The sequence below is a fragment of the Ictidomys tridecemlineatus genome, chromosome 10, assembly GCF_052094955.1.
Source record: "Ictidomys tridecemlineatus isolate mIctTri1 chromosome 10, mIctTri1.hap1, whole genome shotgun sequence".
Classification (NCBI taxonomy): Eukaryota; Metazoa; Chordata; class Mammalia; order Rodentia; family Sciuridae; genus Ictidomys; species Ictidomys tridecemlineatus.
Genome location: NC_135486.1, coordinates 63,890,613 through 63,910,790, shown reverse-complemented (window position 1 = coordinate 63,910,790; position 20,178 = coordinate 63,890,613). Strand labels below are relative to the sequence as shown.

Sequence of the window (20,178 nt, the reverse complement as noted above, 5' to 3'; positions counted from 1 at the left end):
TTCTAATCCATTATCTTAGGAAATGGGGATCTTCAATCCAGAGAACCTAATGCATGTAATTTATTAACTCAGAGGTCAATTTGCTTCACAAAAGAATCGCCATTATAGCACCATATGGAGTTTGAAGGCGACATCAGAAGACTCAAGGAGAAAAGATATAGGCATCCAGGGAGTCCAAAAGATGATTCCTATGAGTCCCAGTAGCATCCATTGAACAAATAAAACCAGAAGGGATCTTTAGCCTGTTCACACTCTCATGATTAAAATGGTTGTTACAGTAAAAACAGCTATTCCTCTGGTAAATATCACGAACCACCCCAGAAGTCCTCCAGGACCCCCACAAATCACTCAGACCACCCCAACCTCCAGCACTATGGCTAGGAGCCAATTGATTTGCTAGTAGTTATGTCAAAAAAGTTGTGAAATATTTTGAATATCATTCCTGAGTATAACCAAAACTCCTTAACTAAGAAAATCGTTCTCGCCCCTAAAATTTTATACAATCTTCACTTGAGCTATTCAAGTGTTTTCTTCCTAAAAACATACTAATAGCAAGAAGTAAAATTCAGCTGCATGAAATATATTTCTTTCCTATAGTAGATTTTCTTCAAATTACACATCCTAATTAGTGGCATATAGCAGCTATGCTGGGTTCTATGAAATGGTCTTCCACACATCACACGAATGACCACTTTCATCTTTGATAGAAACTTTCTAGATAGAGAACTCAAATTTTAATTCAGTAAATTAAAACATGTGGATCTATAAATTCTAATAAATATCTTAAAAACACAATTCCTAAAATACTGTCTAAAAATCACTTCCTATTACACACAGAATATTTAGAGCTTGCTTAGTACAATCTTATGATTTTGGTGAGATAAAATATCTTTTCAAGGCTATTAATTTAGAAAAAGCAGCTTATCAATATAAAGTTAAATTTTGGGCAATTTGGGTATGTTGTTATCCACGAAGATAGCAATACACATTTTTCTAGACACTAATGCAAAAGATTTCTCTTTGTAAAAATAGATTTGCATTTCAAAATTGATATAGCTCAGTGATATTTAATGATCAGGAAAGGTTATTGCAGACGAAAATTAACTGTTGAACTGTTCTTAATTTAAGTCTACAAGTTTTGCATGAAAACACCGATATTTTAAAGGAAATTTTATCTATTTTATCTATTTTGATACAGTAATTTCAACCTTTGTTGTAAATGAAAAGCAGAATCTGAAATATTAAAATACAGATAATGCATAGGGTACTTTGTAAAATAAGCTTTTAGTCTAAAATTTTTTAACTATAAGGGCTAAAAATGTTACAACACAATAATCCCTCATTTCTATGGAACCATGTATTAATCTCTTATTATCCCAACTAGAATAATGGTTCAAAAATTAGAGCAATACATAGATCATTAATGACGAAAGAAAAATTTTGGTCGAGTTCCTGGAAATAATCCAGCTTATTAAACTAGACAACATTGCAGCACTTAGCATGCCCCTAAAAACATTGAGAGAAGACACAAAAAACATGACCAAAAATTTATCCTTCTGCTTAACTGTAAACTGTATGAATTAGCTAGGAATGGGTAGTAGCCCACTCAGTAAGAGGATGTCTTATGGAACATACAGTAACCAGATAGACTTTTGAAGAAAAATATCTGCATTTGGAAACAGAATAAAAGTTTTGATTTTAAGAAAATTAGTTATTTGCAAAATTATAACTGAATTAAGTCATATGACTATAATTTCATCACCTAAAGTATGTAAGTGCCATGAAATTTTACTCGCTATACAACAGCTTAGAAGCTTAGAACGTAGCCACACAGTTATAGGCTTTTAACAATAAATGGTCAGTGACAAAGAGCCATGCACAACACAACCAGTCAGGACAAGAACAGAGCTCAGAGGACAACACAGGCAGACACACAGATGCCCCAGGAAGGCTGCTTACAAATGTCGACATGAGCACGAGAGGCAGCCACACAGACCACATCGCACCTGGGTTTCTTTTTTCAAGTCTTTAAGATATGACAGGGTGCTAGGTAAAGCACAAGATCAACCCCGAGGAGTCACAAGTGAGAGCCACTGACTTATCTCCGCAAACAAGATTTCCAACACCTGTAAGAGCCGCTGTCATGCGGCAGCTGAGCACACTAAAATACTCAGTCTAAAGTGTACTTGCCCCTTCCGACTTCTCCACCGTGTTAGCCAGCATCTCCTGCAGGGCCCGCACCGAGAGGGACTGCTCCAGCACAAAGGTGCAGATGGACAGATCCGGGGGCACATTCTGAAAGCAAAGAGGGAGAGCTGTGAGTATGTCACCAGCGTTAAGCACCTAGGCCCCACCTCTGCCTTCGTGTCCTCCAGCTGCTGTCACAGAAAGTGATGGTGCTTGCTACCTCTGTCAGCTGCCCATCACCACCACACACTGTCATTACTGTTCTCGTTCAATGCATTTTTTTAATATTTATTTTTTAATTGTAGTTGGACACAATAACTATTTTTTTGAAGTGCTGAGGATTAAACCTAGGGCCTCACACGTGCTAGGTGACTGCTGAGCCACAATCCCAGCTTACATTCATACATTCTTAAATTCAGGTAACCGCAGCTGCCACTCCTGGAGTGTGTACCCTGACACATGCTACCCTGGAGCTTTGTCTATAGCTCCTGTGGTTCTCCACAGCAGGGATTATTACTATCTTCAGTGGACAAGAAAACAGAGGTTAGGCCACTTTTCCAAAGTTACAAAATATTCAAGCCAGGATTGAAATCTAGATTATTTCAACTCATATATTCGTTTCTAAACTACCAAGCATTCTGTTGATTTAAAAAACAACATCTAAAGGGCAGAGAAATAATACTTGCCTCAGGTTAATACTGTAATTAAGCAAATATAAAATTGAACTAATATGCAATACTCATTTACACAGCTTCTCCTTATGCACAAAGATAAATACTTTCTTCTCATTGGATGTCATATTTTGCCTTTAACTTGGGATGTACTTATTGGGCTCCCCATTCTACGCATATGTGTGCTGTTTATTTTCTCACCAATGATTTTCCCTTCTCCTTTCTGTTAGTCTTCAAATCCAATCAATACCCATTACATTCTAGAAATCTCAAAAGGTGACTATCAATGAGGTGAAGGAACCAGAATAAGAACTGATTGGTTAATTAGAACTCAGCCTTCTTAATCATGCAAGCTTCTCCACTTGAGGTAAGCAGGATCCTGGGCAGGTGCTCAAAGATGATCTTCATAACAAAAGAGCATTATAAATACATTGGATACATAATAAAACCAAGACAGTCTCCTCCATAAAAGGAATATTCTGAGGATAAACCTGATACATCAGAATTATAATTTTGTGAGATTTATTAAATTAAGCCACTAGCGCTGAAATGATTTCGTTTGTCATTAGCAAAGAATGCTTTATGGTTTGAAGGAAAAACAAAATACCAGGGGTCCCGAATTAACGTTAAAATTATCTTATGGGTTAATGAAGCACACCATCAGACCACAAGTTCTATTTTAACCCAACAAACTTTCCACGGTTTATTTTCTAATGGACATCCTCTGGATTGTTCCTTCTGCCTACCATGGGCTTCTCTGCCTCAACTTGGTCAGTCTTCACCTCACATGACAATCACAGCCAGTGGCCCAGGGCTGTTGCTGTTCTCCCTTGCAGTCAGCCAGAGAAGCATTTTCTTTCCAAAATCTTGAAATAAAAGACTGAAAGCCAAATTTCTACTATGAAATTTATGGATAAATGTTTCTAAATTTGATTTTCTAAGGTCTAACTATATTGACTACAGTCTTTCCTCTCCAGATCAAGACAAAGCTACGAGGGGAAAAATCCATTAATGGAAGTGCTTATTTCATTCACATCCATGCCAGAAAAACTGACAGGTAGTGCTGCCAGGATGCTAGGTTACTAGCTGGAGTGCTGGTGAACTGGCTCAGAGGAGGGGTATCCACCTTGATGTTCAGCATCTGCCCATTCTTATGATATCAATACCCCATCACTGTGGACATTACCATATCACAGTTTGTAATAGAGCTCACAAAGCCATCTAGTACTTAACAACCAACTCCCAACATCTGCATTATCTCTAGCTCACCTTTGGAATGATTTCAGACCAATATTCATTAATTTTTTTTCAAGTCAGCCTATTAAGAGAGCCAAGTGCATGGATTCTATAAACAGACCATCTGAGCAAGAATCCCGGCCTCACTACTTACTGGCGGTTAACTTTTGTAATGTTTTTATTTCCTTCCCTGAAAGAATAGCATAATATTCATACCACCCTAATAAGACTGTTGTTAAAAACAAATGAAGCAGCATATGTGACAAGCTTATCACGATGTTAAGAACACAGCAAGAATTCAAAATAAGCAAACCAGCTTGTTTGTCTCATTTATGAGGACTTCTCTCCAGTTAGGGCATGTGAAGTACCACTCATTTCTTAGCATTGTTCTTACCTGTATTCTACTTTGACAAATAGTAGAAAATACAGATTTGTGCTTATATCATCCTGAATGTTCTGGTACTTTCACAGCACTTTCTAGTTAAATGTTTACAGTCTGAGAATTGTAAACTGTTTCATGCCTCACTCTGATGGAACCCTTCAAGTAGGAACTGCCTGATTCTCGAAAACCATAGAGGTTTGGAGAGTTCATCCTGCCCAGCCCACTTCCTGTTTCCACAGTGACAGTCCTGCTGCAGGGACTCTCAGAAAGTGGCAGTCAGCGGGCAAAGACCTTCCAGAGAGCCTCAAGGCAATGCTTTTTAGACCACATTCCAGCTCCACTGGGCTGCACCCTTCTCCCCATACAAATGTAACAGAAGAGTTGTTGACATCTGGAAAACCTGAAGCCATACAGAGCTTTGTGAGACACTCTACATTTTGCTCTCAATAAAAAGGCCCTACTTATCCTAGGCATCAGAATAATTTCCATAATTTGGTACCACTTAAAGTCAACTCTGAAATGTATTCCTCAGATCACATGCATACTCTTCCCAATAACCTTGACATGTTTACATTATACTCACTATAGCACTGATACTGAGCCTTTGTTCTATATCCTAAAAATCAGGCTGGTCACTGGATAAAAAAGGGTCCTAGTCATTAACCAAAAACCAATTGAATGACTCAGACCTAAGCGTCTCCCAGAACCCATATAACAGAGAAGGCCTAACATCTGTGAACCTCTGTGGTGGAAGCTCCAACTTACAAACCCTTACACAATATCTTTAGTTTTAAATTTTTTCTCAAGTCTCATTACTGAGAACAAAGTCCATTTTTAGAGCTTCACTTTGAAAGAACTCTGCTTGTCCTTCCTGTAAGCATGCTCCCAAACCATAAAAGAAATCCTTAGCTACATGATGGGCTCTTCAGGATGCTCGTATCACAGCAGAACATCCAGCCGTCATCATGGCTGAGCATGCACAGCCACCTGCCTCTCAGTCACAGTGATTCAGGCTGTGTGAACATCTGCCCCAGTTGCCCAGAAACTGCCCCAAGCAAGTAGACAGGTGGTTCATGCTTGTCTTATGGAGACACCAGTTTCATCCAGATATGTGGGCTTTGGCAAAAGCAAAAACTAAGCTATCAGCATAGCCATGTGCTTCCTCTTTTCAAAACACAAACTGGTTACTGTTCTCATCCTGGCAAATATCACGTAATCTTAGGAGGAGGAAAGTCTCTAGAGTAACCTCAAAGCAGCATCTGGCCTGCTGGCACTGGACAGACCATGTAAAATCAATTAGGTTTCCTATCGAGGTATCCATCAAACATTTGGCTTCCACAGATGTGTCTGCCTAATTCACTTAAAGTCCTATTGAAACATGACATTGCCTTAACTGAACCGCAACCAACCATTTAGGACTGTAATCGGCATCAAGCTGCCCCTATTACTGTTGTGTAAAAACTGAACACTTATAAGCTACTCTTTCAGAATCCCAAGGCCTTTGTCCACATCTTTTTCACCCTCAGCCTGAAATGGCCACTTCCAGGTCTCCAAAATATGAAAAACATTCATATTTTCAAATCACACAAAAATGGAAGCACTTTAAAAACATTTTCCTTGCAGAGAAGTCAAACATTGAAAATTGAAAATTATCTTTAGTTACAAATTAGTTATAATTATAACTAATTATACTCATTTGATTCCCTGAAGGAACTACTCAACTTTTTGGGTGTACATCTTTCCAATCCTGTTTTTGACACATTTACACATATATGCTTATGTGGAAAAGCACAGACTGGCTCTTCCCATTAATGGGCTCACCGTATACAAATTATAGTTCTTTAATTCACTAATATACTCCAGATACCACTGCCTGTTAGTAAAGTAACATCACTTCATTCAGCATGACTGCCATAAAATCTAGAGGCACTGGACTCCCACTGAAGGCGGCTCACATTTGCTGCCATGCCGCACCAGCTGGGCACTGTGGGTTCCTCACCACCACACCAGCCTGGCACAGTGACTCACCCAGAGAAAGTGCTCCATATTTGATCAACTGACCTATGCATTTATCCTATTTCTGGAAAACTAAATAAATGTCCAAATAGGAAGTTACAGCCCTCATGGCCAGACTCTCTGCTTTGGGTTTTAGTAAACCCCTAGCAGCTTTCTACTAATTGGCAAATAAGTTAACCATTCACACCATCTTTCAACTGTATTCCAAGTAACCCACAAGGTAATACTGATACCCCCAAATGTTGTAAGAATTAGCAATGTGTCAAATCTTGATAGTTTGACAGCATGAAGCTAAGGAGAAGGGTCTTGGAACTCAGGTCCCTCCGTAACTAGCCAAGGGCCTTTCTCAAAGTCGACCTGGGCTTCCCTAGCAAGGGGAAAAATACCTATCTACCTCCAGGAATTGGTGAGATTCAAGTAAGACAATCAATATTCTATAAACTGGAAAATGCCAAGATTATAATTTTATCTGTCCCATTTAAGAAAGCCCTAAATTAAATTGAAAGCTCAAAATTTCAGAGATATAAATGAAGAGAAAAGCTGCCCATCTCCTAAAAACTGTGAAGTCGGCACACTGCAATGGCAGATGGCCTGGAGCCAAGATAGGTTCGTTTCTGCTCAGCTACCCATCTGCTGAGCGGCCCTGGGCAAGGCACTGGAACTGCTGAGGTCGGCTTCCCCCCAAACCAGAGGGATGTCAAACTATTCCAGAAGACAAACTTGTTAATTTACCACCTGCAGACACAAACCAGGCCAAGTTCACCCACCACAGGGGGAATAACAGCCTACAAAATGTATGTTCTCCTCAGTGGCAATGAAGCCAGGTGGCATAACCAACCAACTTGAATGGAACATGGTAGAAAGAAACCATCAGGCAGAATACAAGGGAAATCTTCCTTCGCTATTTTTATTCTGTTCATTTCTTTAAAATGTCAAATCTTAATATTCTTCAACTTCACAGCCTGGTCATGTTACTTCTAGTGCTTGGTACTATTCTGTGGGTGGCTGTGCTGGTCCCATTCTCCTTCTCTTCACCCACTGTGCAGTAGAAGCTAACACAACAGCCTCTGAGAAGTCAAGACTTTTCCTGTGTCAGTGAATCCTTCCAGATCAGCATTCTGAAAGACAAGCATGAACATGATCCTGACTGATGAAGCCACATGCTTGGGCCTAACCAGGTCCGCATCCTTTGAATCTTCAGAAGGACACCTGAAGTCACACAGCTCTTGGTGCTCCTAAGAGCTGTGTGACATCAGGTGTCCAGGTGGGAAAGGAGTGATGATGAGCAGCACAGTGCCAACTCCAAGGGCCACAGCTGTGCAGTTTAACGCTTAGCTGTGGAACCCCGGGGTGAGTCAGTGCAGTTGCCCAGGGCTGGCTCCAGGTTCATTTAGCTCTCAGCATCCATCCATCATTATGCCCTTTTCACATGATGGCACGTGGATATGCCCAGCTGTCTTATTACAATCCTCTGAAAATTCAAAGAGCCAAACGTGACAGTGCAAAACAAGAATTGCACTGGGTTTATGTTCTATCCCAGGATGTCCCCCTCACTCTGTCACAAGGAAACGCTGTCTCTATCAAGTCTGTTCACACAGATGTTACAAGGGAACCATCAGTGATGAACACAGTTATGTGGAATTCTGAAATCAAAACACTCACAGGGAAACCAGAGAAGAGGCTATGAACACAGCTTCAAGCTAATAGGCAGGTTTCTTAAAAGTGGCCCATGCAAACCAGCAATTCAGCTCATCCTAGGCCACCTGAGTTCCACCCTATGGCTCAGGCAAACTAACACCACTCACCACCTCAACCACAGCGAGACTCCAGCTCAGACTCTAGGGAACAGCCCACTCACCTAAGTTGCTTTTAAAACACATAATTTCTAGTCATTGATAACCATCTTAGGATGACGTTCTGAGAAGCTAGGCTCTCAGAAGAGAAATCTATTTGAAATTTATTGAGTTTCACCACTCAAAAGAGTTCAGAGAAGTTTGAATAAATTACATGAATAAATGAATATACCATAGAAGCAAAATAATTAATAGAAACATCTGAAACACTGATGCGGTTCAAGCATCATGAATTATTGTACAGCAGATTTATTCTCTGCTCAAGAGATTCTTTTAGATTAGTGCATATGTAGCAAGGCTCTGGCCAAGACAAAGCAACCTGTGGCCCAGATACTGGGTAAATATTAGAGTCAGTGAGATCTTAGCTTTTCCCTTTGCAAGAGCCCATGAAACCAAAATTCATGAACTTGGTAGTGTCTTTAGTGAACATTTTTGATGATCAACAGTGTTGTGCCCAGGAATTCTGTGAAAAGGAATTTTTAGATAGAACCTATTCATAGCTTCTCTTGCAGGCAATGAACCTGAGACACAGTTATTTGTTATAGTAACCAGGTCAGTGTAACCACTTGCAATTCAGTGTAGGCCATATCAGTTACAGTTCCTGACCTCATAATCTGTATAAAGAAGGAAAAAACTCACCCAAACACCCAGGTGAGGACAACCCAACAGATTCTAACTTGTCTGAAGTTTCTCAAAAAGGTCAAAGGAGAGGAAAAGTGAAACCAATAGTCATGGCTTCCAAATCACGCTGCATAAGTGATAAGACAATGTCTTCAAATTTAATGAACTAGGTAATACAGTGTGGATTTACTCAGGCACAACCATCTCATTCTATGAAAAATGTGCTAGGTTAACTTTGTCTGAATTAACTTAAAATGGCAAAAGTTAACTACTATCTGAACAAATCAAGCCAGAATCAATACAGAAACATCACTGAGAACCTCAGAACTATAAACTCAAAAAGCAGACTCAGAGAGACTCTACACCTTGGAATTCTCACTAGGAATTATGCTAGTGTGGTGTCTCAAGAGTATAAAAAATACTCCTGTACAAACAGCTATGTAATTCAGAATGGCTGCATCACTGTCAATGTATCCTGTGTGCTAGGTGCTAACTCATCACAACCCCATAGGCTAAGTCTTATTAATCTCACTTTAGAAATGAGCAAATGGTCAGTCAGAAAAGGAGCCATGAAGAGGCCTGTGCTTAGCCTAAAGCCCACACCACACTGCCCCACTCTGGGGCTCACAAGCCTGGCTCCCGGATGTTTTCTATTTACCTGACCTTTTGAGATAGACTGAAGGATTGAGAAAACAGCCTTCACTGTGACCGTGGCCTGCTTTAAAGGAACACACAGTCAAGAACCCCAACTCCAAGAGCACTTTACAAGCTCATGACCTGGCTCGAGCCCCTCTGGGAACACCCTAGCAATAACAAAAGAGCAGGAAGGCAATAAGGATCCTCCTGAGGGGATGTATTGTGAATTTATTGGGACATAGGGATCTGTTCCTTACTGACTACAGAGAGCCACCTCCTCAAGGAAGCATTTCTGGTTGAAGAATCTTGACAAGAATAAAAATAGAAACCTAAGTCAGGGTAGATATGTTAGGTTATGAGCCCAGAAATGTCACATGGAATTCCAACTAGAGCTAAGAGACTTCACTCCAACTTCACCTTAGTCATCTGCACATATTGTTGAATCTCATTAACCTAAACAAGCTACAAATCCATGCTGAACCTGATGAAACACAAGTCGGTTGAGGGACCCAAACATTCCATCCCATCCACCCCATAACTTGGCTCAGAAGGTATCCATGGGTACACAAGTAAGTTCACAGAATATTTTAGGAAGTAACTCAAGCAGCTGGCTCCATGATGACTTAGGGTCATGATGTGATGCTTTTTTAAGTCTGAAGATCAATTCAGGACATTAAAAAAAGCTTATAAGCTGCATTTCTAAAAGAAATTATGGAGATTTCCCCAACGGCTGAGGGGAAAAACCCTAAAAACCAAGATGGATAAAGTCAACAAAAACAACACTTTCAGAAATATGGGAGGTAACTTGCAGCATACAAAAACATGAGGAACTCTTATGCTTCCAACACTGCTGAACTTCAGGTAAGAACATAAGGTCTGCAGTGTTCTCCCCAGGCCGCCTCCCATCTCTCCCCAGCTCACCTGACTGAGGTTCTGCCAGACCTGGCCAGACTAGTCTGTGAGGACCAGCAGCCACACCACATGGGCAAAGGGTCTGCTCCCCCAGCTTGGACTGCACCCTGCATAACCACAAAAGTCACACATTCCTAGAAGACACAGTTCTACCAGCCTGTGCTTAGCCTAAAGCCTGAATCACTACATTCCTGACTGAACTTGCATACGCACAAGAGACATACACAAGATCTAGTGCAAAGTACTTCTGGGCACACCTGAAGGTGATCAAATGCACTTCTCTACCCACGCACAGCTCCACTCGTAATGTACAGAGTAAAATGCAATCAACAGGCAGTTTGGGTAAGGCACCCCATCACAGTTTTGGGGTTTTTTTGTTTGTTTATTTTTAATGGAAAGGCTACTCCATGAAATTAACCTGTAGAAACATTCCAGCTAAGACTTTGTCCCACAGTGGCAGAAAAATGGAAGTGGGGAAGGATGTGAATGGAGACTACAGGAAAGTTCAAACCCAAGGGCTAAAAGGGCACAGTCAATCAGAAGGTCACAAGCCATACCAATAGCCTTGGCATTTTTTTCCATATCCAAGTAGCATGTACTTTGACTAACTGTTCTGGTACTTTTCCAATGTCTGTTTAGCCTAGCTTTTGATCACTAGCTTCATTAATCCCTAGACGAACACACCTAAATGGTAACTTGCTGTCAAGGTCCCCTCTGGTCAAACAAGAGTTCTGCTTCTTTGCTTCTCACCCAAACATACCCTATTCTTTTCACTCTTATCTTCTGCTGTCTATTAATTTCATTCTTGAAATTTATAAGTCAAGAACCTAGACATGAATCAACACAGTTAGTTGCTGAGGTCTGCTGCAATTCTGAGGAACAAAGCTCACCCATTGAGAGCTACAGATACGCTGCTGCAGTAGCAACAGCGAAGAATCCAGCTTTGCCAGCTGCACCCCCCAGAGCTGCCAGTGGCAGGCCTTTCCCTGGATGGTTAGCACTGACACTAAATGGAGCTTTTCTGGCTACAGAGGCCTGTAACTTACACAGACTGCCAGCAAAAGAAAACAATCCCCTTTTGTCTCAAACTCCAGTTTCAGTGTAGACACCTTGCTACCCAAAATGTCTGACCACAGTTTCTGTACAAGCATTGCCTGAACGAAGGTATGCGGAAACAGCTAAGCACCTGAAAAGCTGGTCTTCAAATCAAAAGAGAAATTTGAGCAGGAACTTTAGTGACCACATATCACAAGGGAAGCATATCTCAGATTTAGTCCAGAAAATATACTAAACAAGAAAACACACAAACAAAACTAGTCACAACACCCTTCAGTAGGGAAATAATGGAATTCACAGTTGCTACATATCTGAAATTCAGGGTTTTTTTTAAATTTTTTAAATTTACATATGACTGCGGAATGCATTACAATTCTTATTACACATACAGAGCACAATTTTTCATCTCTCTGGTTGTATGTAAGGTATATTCACACCAATACATGTACTTTGGATAATTATGATCATCACATTCCACCATCATTTCTAACCCCATGCCCTCTCCCTTCTCCTTCCACCTTGCTGCCCTATCTAGAGTTCTTCTCTTCCTCCCATGCTCCCCCTCCCTATCCCACTATGAATCAGAAAAAACATTTGGCATTTGTTTTTTTGGAATTGGCTAACTTCACTCAGCATTATCTTCTCTAACTCTATCCATTTACCTGCAAATGCCATGATTTTATTCTTTATTGCTGAGTGATATTCCATTGTGTATATATATATGCCACATTTTTTATCCATTCCCTTCTATTGAAGGGCATCTAGGTTTATTCCAGTTTTAACAAAACAAAAAAAATAGAACACAGGCAAAAAAAGAAAAAACAGTTTTTTACGGCTGTGACTAAAAGACCTGACCAGCACAATTTTAGAAGAGGAAAAGATTATTTAAGGTGTCATAGTTTCAGATGTATCAATCCACAGATAGCAGGCTACATTCCTCTTGGCTTAGGGTGAGGCTGAACATCATGGAGGGAGAGCATGGCAGAGAGAAGCAGCTCACTTGATGATCAGAAATAGAGAAAGCAGTCTCCACTTGCCAGATACTAATTATATACTCCAAAGCCACACCCCACCACTTCAGTTGTTATTCAGTTAAACCCTACCAGGGGATTAATTCACTGATTGGGTTAAGACTCTTACCACCCAACCATTTTTCCTCTGAACTTTTTTGCATCATCTCACACATGAGCTTTTGGGGGTCACCTCACCTCCAAATCATAAGAACAGAAAAGTATTATCCATACTGGAGGAAGAAGAGTTAACGAAAACGGTCTCTGAGGTTTATGAGACAAACCCTTGAAAGTAGTTATTAATAAGTCTAAAGAATAGAAGAAAAGGGCTAGGGAGAGCAAGGAAGGAAACAAAGCAAAATAAAAAATTAAATGAAAGTAAGACAACAATGAACCAAAAAATAGAAATTCTCAACAAGGATACAGAAATCACAAATAGACCCAGGCAGAGACTCTGTATTTGAGTATAATAAATAATAAATATGATAAAGGTACTCAATGCAAATGTGAGAAGAAATAATCAGTGAGTGTCAAGGTAGATGAAATTACTCAATCTGAAATACATAGAGAAAAAACATTGACAAAATGAAAAGAAACCTGTGGGACAACATCAACTGCATCACTATGCATGTAGTGTGCGATGCAGAATAAGAGAAAGAAGGTCAGCAGCACAGACAACTTTAGGAATGATAAATGCAAAGACATACACACCTAGACATACCAAAGTCAAACTCTTGAGAGTGAAGGACAAAGAGAAATAAGTATTTAAGGCAACAATAGGGGAGACATACATATCCCATGCAAGAGAGCATCAACATGATTAATAGCCAACCTGTCCTCTGAAACTAGAGAACAGGGGGCAGTGGAATGACATATTCCAAGAGCCAAAAGAAAAAAAAAAAGAAATCACTGAGAATCCTATATCCAGCTAAACTATCTCTGAATCAATGAAGACAAAACAAAGACATCAAGATAAAGTCTGAGAATTTGTTGTTAACACAGTTGCCTTCTAAGAAATACTAGAGGAAGTTCTTCAGGAGCTTCCTTCAAATCCAGAGCAATAAAAAAAAATACTAGAAATGAAAATATGTGTATTAACAAAAGACTCTAGAACTTTTATATAACACTTTTAAAAGATGTAAGAATGTGAAAATAAATAGTCAAAACAGTGTTCAATAAAAATAGCACTAAATAGTGAAACATTTCAAATAATGCATCACTGGGTTAGGTTTAATATATGACAATATATAGATGCATATACTGTAACAATAGTACAAAGTAAGGCTTAGGAAATGGAGCTAGGATGAAGCAATTTACTGGAATTTATTATCAATTAACTGTAAAGTTATGATTAAACCTCACCAAAATCAACAAAAACAGTAAGTATGTATGTTCTAGATAATCATAATGCAGCATTTGCCAGACAGGATAAAAATAGGCTCTAACTCAATGGTCTCTGTAAGAGACATGCCATAAATTAAAAGCCACTAGTACATGAAATGTACAAGAATACAAAAATATGTATCATGGAAACATCAGCCATAAGGGAGCTGGAAGAGCTACATCAATGACAAAAACAAGTTGTAAGACAAGAGAGAGGTTATTATGAGAAGTACATTGACGCCCAGGAAGAAAGGGAAGGACAGGAAGTAAAAGTAACAGACTGGAAAAGAAGAGAAACTGTACTTATACATGCTACAATCATTATAGAAGAAATCCCAAGTAATCTATGAAGCAAAACTAGTCCTCCTAATAGCTAAATGTAGCAAGTTGGCAAGATACAGATCAACACACAAAAATCAGCTTTATTTACTAATATACTCTTACTAAAATATGAAAATGGAATTAGGAAAACAATGTTATTCACTATAGCAAAATTAAGAAAATAAATTACATCTTTTTTAAATAATCAAGAAATTAAGTATCCGCACCTATGTTTAAGCCTCTATTTATCTTTGCCCATCTGACCTGTTAAAGTCTTGGCTAAAATTCTAAATACAAACAAACCAATATAAATGATTAATAGGCCATGTTTATGTTTCTGTACCCCTGACTAGCTCTTATCAAAATGAGATTGGCTAATAGAACATTGTTTGACTCATGCCTCTATGGTGTTCCTTTGTAGTGGAAGGTTTTGCTTTTTGGGTTTTTTTGTTTTTTTTTTTTTTTTTTTGGCATGTTAAGTGAAATGGACAACACTCATTCACACCACCAAATAAATACTCCCCATTTCACCTCCATTCATCAGCATTCATCAGCCATCTGGCAGCAGGACGTGGGGTCAGGGTCTGCCAATAGCCATAGGAATAATCTGAATTTAGAAAAAATGACTTCTATAGTTTGCACATGGTCTAAGGGTACCCCTCAGCCCCAAAGATTCACATGGTGAAAGCTTAGTTCTCAATGTGGCAATATTAAGAGGTGGTAGGACCTTTAGGAACTAAGGGCTAGTTGGGGGTGGTGATATCACTAAGGGTATGCCCTTGGAAGGGATTAATATAGCGCTCATGGGACCTACCTGCTCTCAACCTTCTCGTCTGACTATGGGAACTCTCCCTCTCGCAAACCCTTGGCCATTGTGATGCCATCTGCCATGAGGTCCTCATCAGGGGCCAAATGGTAATGTCACCCAATCTTGGACTTTCATCCTCCCAAACTAGGAGCTAATTAAGCCTTTCCAAGTCCCCATCTTAGGCATTTCATGACACTAACAGAAAATGGACTAATAAACCTACCACCCGCTTCTATGATCCAACCTGAAAGTCCCTCACTTTACCCTTTGGGAGTATATTTTCTCTCAGGCACGATAAGTTGGCTAGTGGTTGTTGGCCTTCAAGAAGATCATGCAGATTATGTCAGGCCCAAAAAAAGAGAATCTAGATGATCTGATGTTTGTCTCTTATACATGACGTAACATTCAAAAAGTCTCAAATTCTGGAGCATATCAGACTTTGAGTCTTTGGATTAGGGATGCTCAACCAGTGAAGTTTATGCAAATATTCCAGAATTGAAAGCCTCCAAAACTGAAACACTTCTGGTCTCAAGCAAAGAATATTCAACCTGTAATGACAGCCCAGGAAAAGCAAAATAAACCATTTTAAATAATTAATCAAACAAGAATAACCTAAACAGGGCAAAATGGAAATTGAGGTAGTGTCAAAAGGAGATGAAAAACTAGATTTGACAACTAACTAGACAGAGATGGTAATGCAGGAACTAGAGGTTGGTCCAGAGTTCCAAACCTGAGATGCTGCAGGTAGTGTGACCACTGACTAAGGAAGAACCCAGGAGGAAGAAACGCCTGGAGGAGGAAGACATCCATTCTGCTGGGGGCACCCTAAGTCTGGGCCCAAGCCAGGTTCTGGGTGGAGGTGTCAGACCTGCAGAGAGGTGCACCTGTGGTCCAGGGTGAAGACTAAAATGATGGAAATAGCCAAGGCTGAGGAGAGTCATGCATGCCTCCCTTGTCAATAGTGACCAGCCAACCTCAAAACCCACAGCTGTAGGAGATAGGACCTTGAGGAAGGCAGGGAAGAGATCATGAAGCACTAGAGGGGAAAAACATCCCTGCACTGACCTTAGTCCCTTAAGGGACTAAGAAAAAGCTGGGGTGGGGGGGAAGATGGGGAGCAAAACAAAAATTAAAAAGAAGCAGGTGGTACAACAGGGAATAGCATGTGGAGCCTCCAGATTTTCCAACACCAAATTCGAGGTGGTGGTGAAATGGGGTGAGGATGCCAGAGCTCCTGGATGTGAGGACCTAGACGCTGCCAGGCGTGTTTAATAATTTTATACAAGTAATCAGGGAAGAGTCTACTGCAACAGCTCTTGAAAGATGAGGCTTTCTGTATCACAGCAGGAACAGATGGGGAATGGCAATTTAGGAAATGGACTACTGAAGGAGAAGTCAAAAAGTATACAATTGGAAGAAAAGCTGAAGAGTGTCAGTAATATACTCATATGTATTTTAACTAAATCACCAATGTCCTAAAAATTAAACTGAAATAACCATATCTGAAACTTGAAGTCAGGCAAAAACCCTATGAACCCTCAAAGAGAATTCTGCTTTCAGTTTTTCAATGTAATCATATTAACTAGTTAGTTATTTCACTTGCCGGCATTCTCAGCCTTCCCACCTGCACTGTTTTCTATCATTTCCTGGATACTTTGTCTCCAGACCCTTGCCTCTCCACATCTAGTTGCTTTTACTTCCCACCTCCAAAGGAGGTTCCCCCAATATTACTTTAGGCCTAACAGGGATTTCCTCAAAAATCCCACTGTCTGAAAAACCAAATCCAAGCTCCTTGTCTGGCATCCAAATTCTGGTTCTAATATAATTTCCCAGTCTTCTTATGCTTCTTACCATTAAGCTAAATTAGGTAACTCTACTGTTCACATGTGTTTTTTTCACTTTTGTTATTATACATGACGTAACATTCAAAAAGTCCCAAATTCTGGAGCATATCAGACTTTGAGTTTTTGGTTTAGGGATGCAATTCATTGCCCACCAAGCTCCAATACTGCCTCATCCACAGGGCCCTTCCCAACAACTCCAATTGCCCTGTATCACACATACAAGGAATACAACACATCTCCACACTGGATAAGCTAGAGGAACACCATTAGACCCTAGTGCCCCACTCGTCACACATTCTGCTAAATATAGCTCATTGTTGCCTGTGTTTCATATTCAAAGTCAACCATTAAAGAAAAACATTTGTGACATGACAAACATATCACTGCAAATGAACTGAAAAACTCTTTAAATAAGTCCTGTGAAATATTTTTAAATTATTTAAATATATCAACATATTTAAATAACATAAATATGATTTTCCAAAGTAAACATGTTAAAACAATGAAAAAACTAACTATAATGTTTTGGTAGTGGCCTAAAAATTCTGATTTATGTTGGTGTTGGGAAAAAAAAAGTCATAGTATCTTCACATAGTCATTAAAATCTCAAAAATTATCTGCAGTGTTGTTTCAGGGTCCTCCATTGCAGGAAACATCAACCCACACATTCACAGGTAGGCCAGAGCCTGCAGTGGTGGAAGGGGTAGAAAGTGGACAGAGAAGAACACCAAGAACAGCAAACACACTTGTTATCATCTTCATCACATGATTCCTGAACTCAAAGACTCACTGGCTCTTTAAAAGCAATAAAATTCTTTGGTGATAACAGGACACACTTCCAATATTTCATTGACAATTATCATAACAGAATCTAATGGCTAATTGCAACTTTAATTGTACAAAAGAGTTAATAATATAATCCATTAAATTTTGTAATATAATCCATAAATCCATCCATTTTTTTTCTAAGCTAATTCCATTTTATATCACTTTCAACCACATTTTTACAATAGTTAGTGTTTATGGCTGTTGGCAGTTACAGAATGAATGATCCAGCAAGCATCTTTAATGGCTAAAGTACATCATTGTTAGAACTTCCCCGGAGAAACCAATGTTGATTCCTTTACAACAGCACCAGGGCATAAAGACAAGTGAAAAGCCACTGATACAATGCTTCAGGGGCTTAGAAAAGTGTCGCCTCTGCTCAACAGAACGGCCCCATCCCTAAGCCTTACAGGGCTCAGCCCTTTTCCATTTATGGCATGGCATGCCCAAATTGAGACGAGCAACCTGAGAACTTTAATATTAGTGCTGTTTCTTACTTACATAACTAAACCTCTATCAACATTTTAAGAGATTATAAAAACTCAGTTCCTTCTTAAGTGAAACTTATTTTCCAGACTGCCTACTTAAGACGTGTGAAAGTATTTTGCCTTTGAAAATTCATATTGGAACATGAAGTGCTGTTTCTGCTGAGTAGCCACCTTTTAGAATTGGATTTTCTTATTAAGTTATTGATATAATCTTTGGGAAAAAAAAATTGAAAATCTAATTTGGAGTAGAATCTTGGGATTTGGTCCAGAAATTTGTGGAAATCAGCAACGCAAAAGTAGACAGCCAGAAAAGAGAAAATAAGGCAGAGAGTGGGTACAGGGAGGATCTATGAAACACCTGAGGTCAACCTCAGCACCTGCTAGCAGCAGTGCCTCATGAAGTAGGACCTGGAGTAGAGGTTAAGAGCCTCCAAGTCTTTCTCTGTACAGCCAGAATCGTTTTCTTAATGCTGCTATAACAAACGCCCCTGGCTTAAAGCAAATTTATTATCCCAACAGTTCCAGATACTAATCATGAGATCAGTTCAACTGGGCTAAGGCCAAGATAGGACAAGGCCAGTTCCTTCCTGAGGCTCCCCAGGAAGAACCTGTTTCCCTGCCTTTTGTTTAGCCTCTGGGGCCCTCTTGCATTCCTTGGCTTGAAGCCCCTTTGGCTCCTCTGTAACCAGAAAGTAAAGCTGAGAAAATCTTATTTCAAAAAGTCCTAATCACATCTGCAAAGTCCCTTTTGTAGTATAATGTAATATTTGTACCTTCCTGGGATTCACAGTGAATAGCACCATGGGTAATTCAGTCTACCACATATTCTGTAAGTAGATATTTTATTATACATTTGCAAAATGGAGCATATTATTAAGTTATTTTAATCATGTATCTATGCTTCAATTTGGATGTATGTTTACATTGTAAAAATAATATTAAAATTAAAGAAACTTCTTTAAATTTTTTTCAAGTTGCCAATGGACCTTCAATTTATTTATATGTGGTGCTGAGAATTGAACCCAGTACCTCACACATGCCAGGCAAGTGCTCTACCACTGGGCCACAACCCCAGCCCCTAAAGAAACTTTTTACAAATTTTGTTTTATCGTATTTTTCACAGGACAAATAATATTTCACTTCAGTTGAGGCAGTACAACCAAATATGCTTTGCTATTTTTAAGTTCTTAGAATAAACCATTGTTCAATATTAAATAGTGATATCAACTGCAGGTTGTCAGTATTTTGTTAAGACTCAACAATAAATGTCACAAACAAGCATGGATAAAAATGGAAAATGGTTCATTTCCACTCTAACCCAAAATTTTAAAAGGATTTTGTTGGAATTCTGGTACTAAATTCCCATTTTCCCTATTGTCAGTCAGATCTCACAATCATGAAACATTTCAAGTTTACATTTCTAATAGATGAATTCAAAGCTCAACCTTTCCTTTTGAATGATTAAAAAGATGTGCTTTCAAGTCTGTAAAGGATGTCTGAGAATTTTTATAGGTGCTATATTATTTTCAGCAACATATTCAATAGACACCCCTATCCAAATATCCCTTTAATAATATTCTCCTCATGGTAAGGTTACCTGGAAAGTAGGTCCTTTCTCATTGTTAAATGTGTCATCTTCCCATAGCTGGGTTATGGCTCAGTGGTAGAGCACTTGCCTAGCACATATGAGTAATAAATAAAAGTATTGTATCCAACTAAAAAAAAAAAAAGTCATCCTCCCCTTGAAAACATCTCCAAGAAATGTGTTATGAAAGCTCTGTTTACAACTGCAAATCTGGAATGATTCTTGTAAAATTAACCCCCAAAAAAACTTTTCACAAGATTAAAAGACCCTACACCTCATTATTAAATACTATGAAGAGTTTCTGTTCTGGCTCCAGCTTCTGTGAGCCACAGAGCAACTGGCCT

At 39.3% G+C, this 20,178-nt stretch overlaps 1 protein-coding gene across 1 annotated transcript in view; it reads right to left on the bottom strand.

The window, feature by feature from the left end:
- Ryr2 (ryanodine receptor 2) overlaps positions 1 to 20,178 on the bottom strand; it is a 505,092-nt gene that overhangs the window by 387,493 nt on the left and 97,421 nt on the right. The window contains exon 3 of the mRNA XM_078023113.1: positions 2,191 to 2,295. Within this exon, the coding sequence (XP_077879239.1) occupies positions 2,191 to 2,295 (105 nt within the window). The remainder of the gene's footprint in view (positions 1 to 2,190; positions 2,296 to 20,178) is intronic.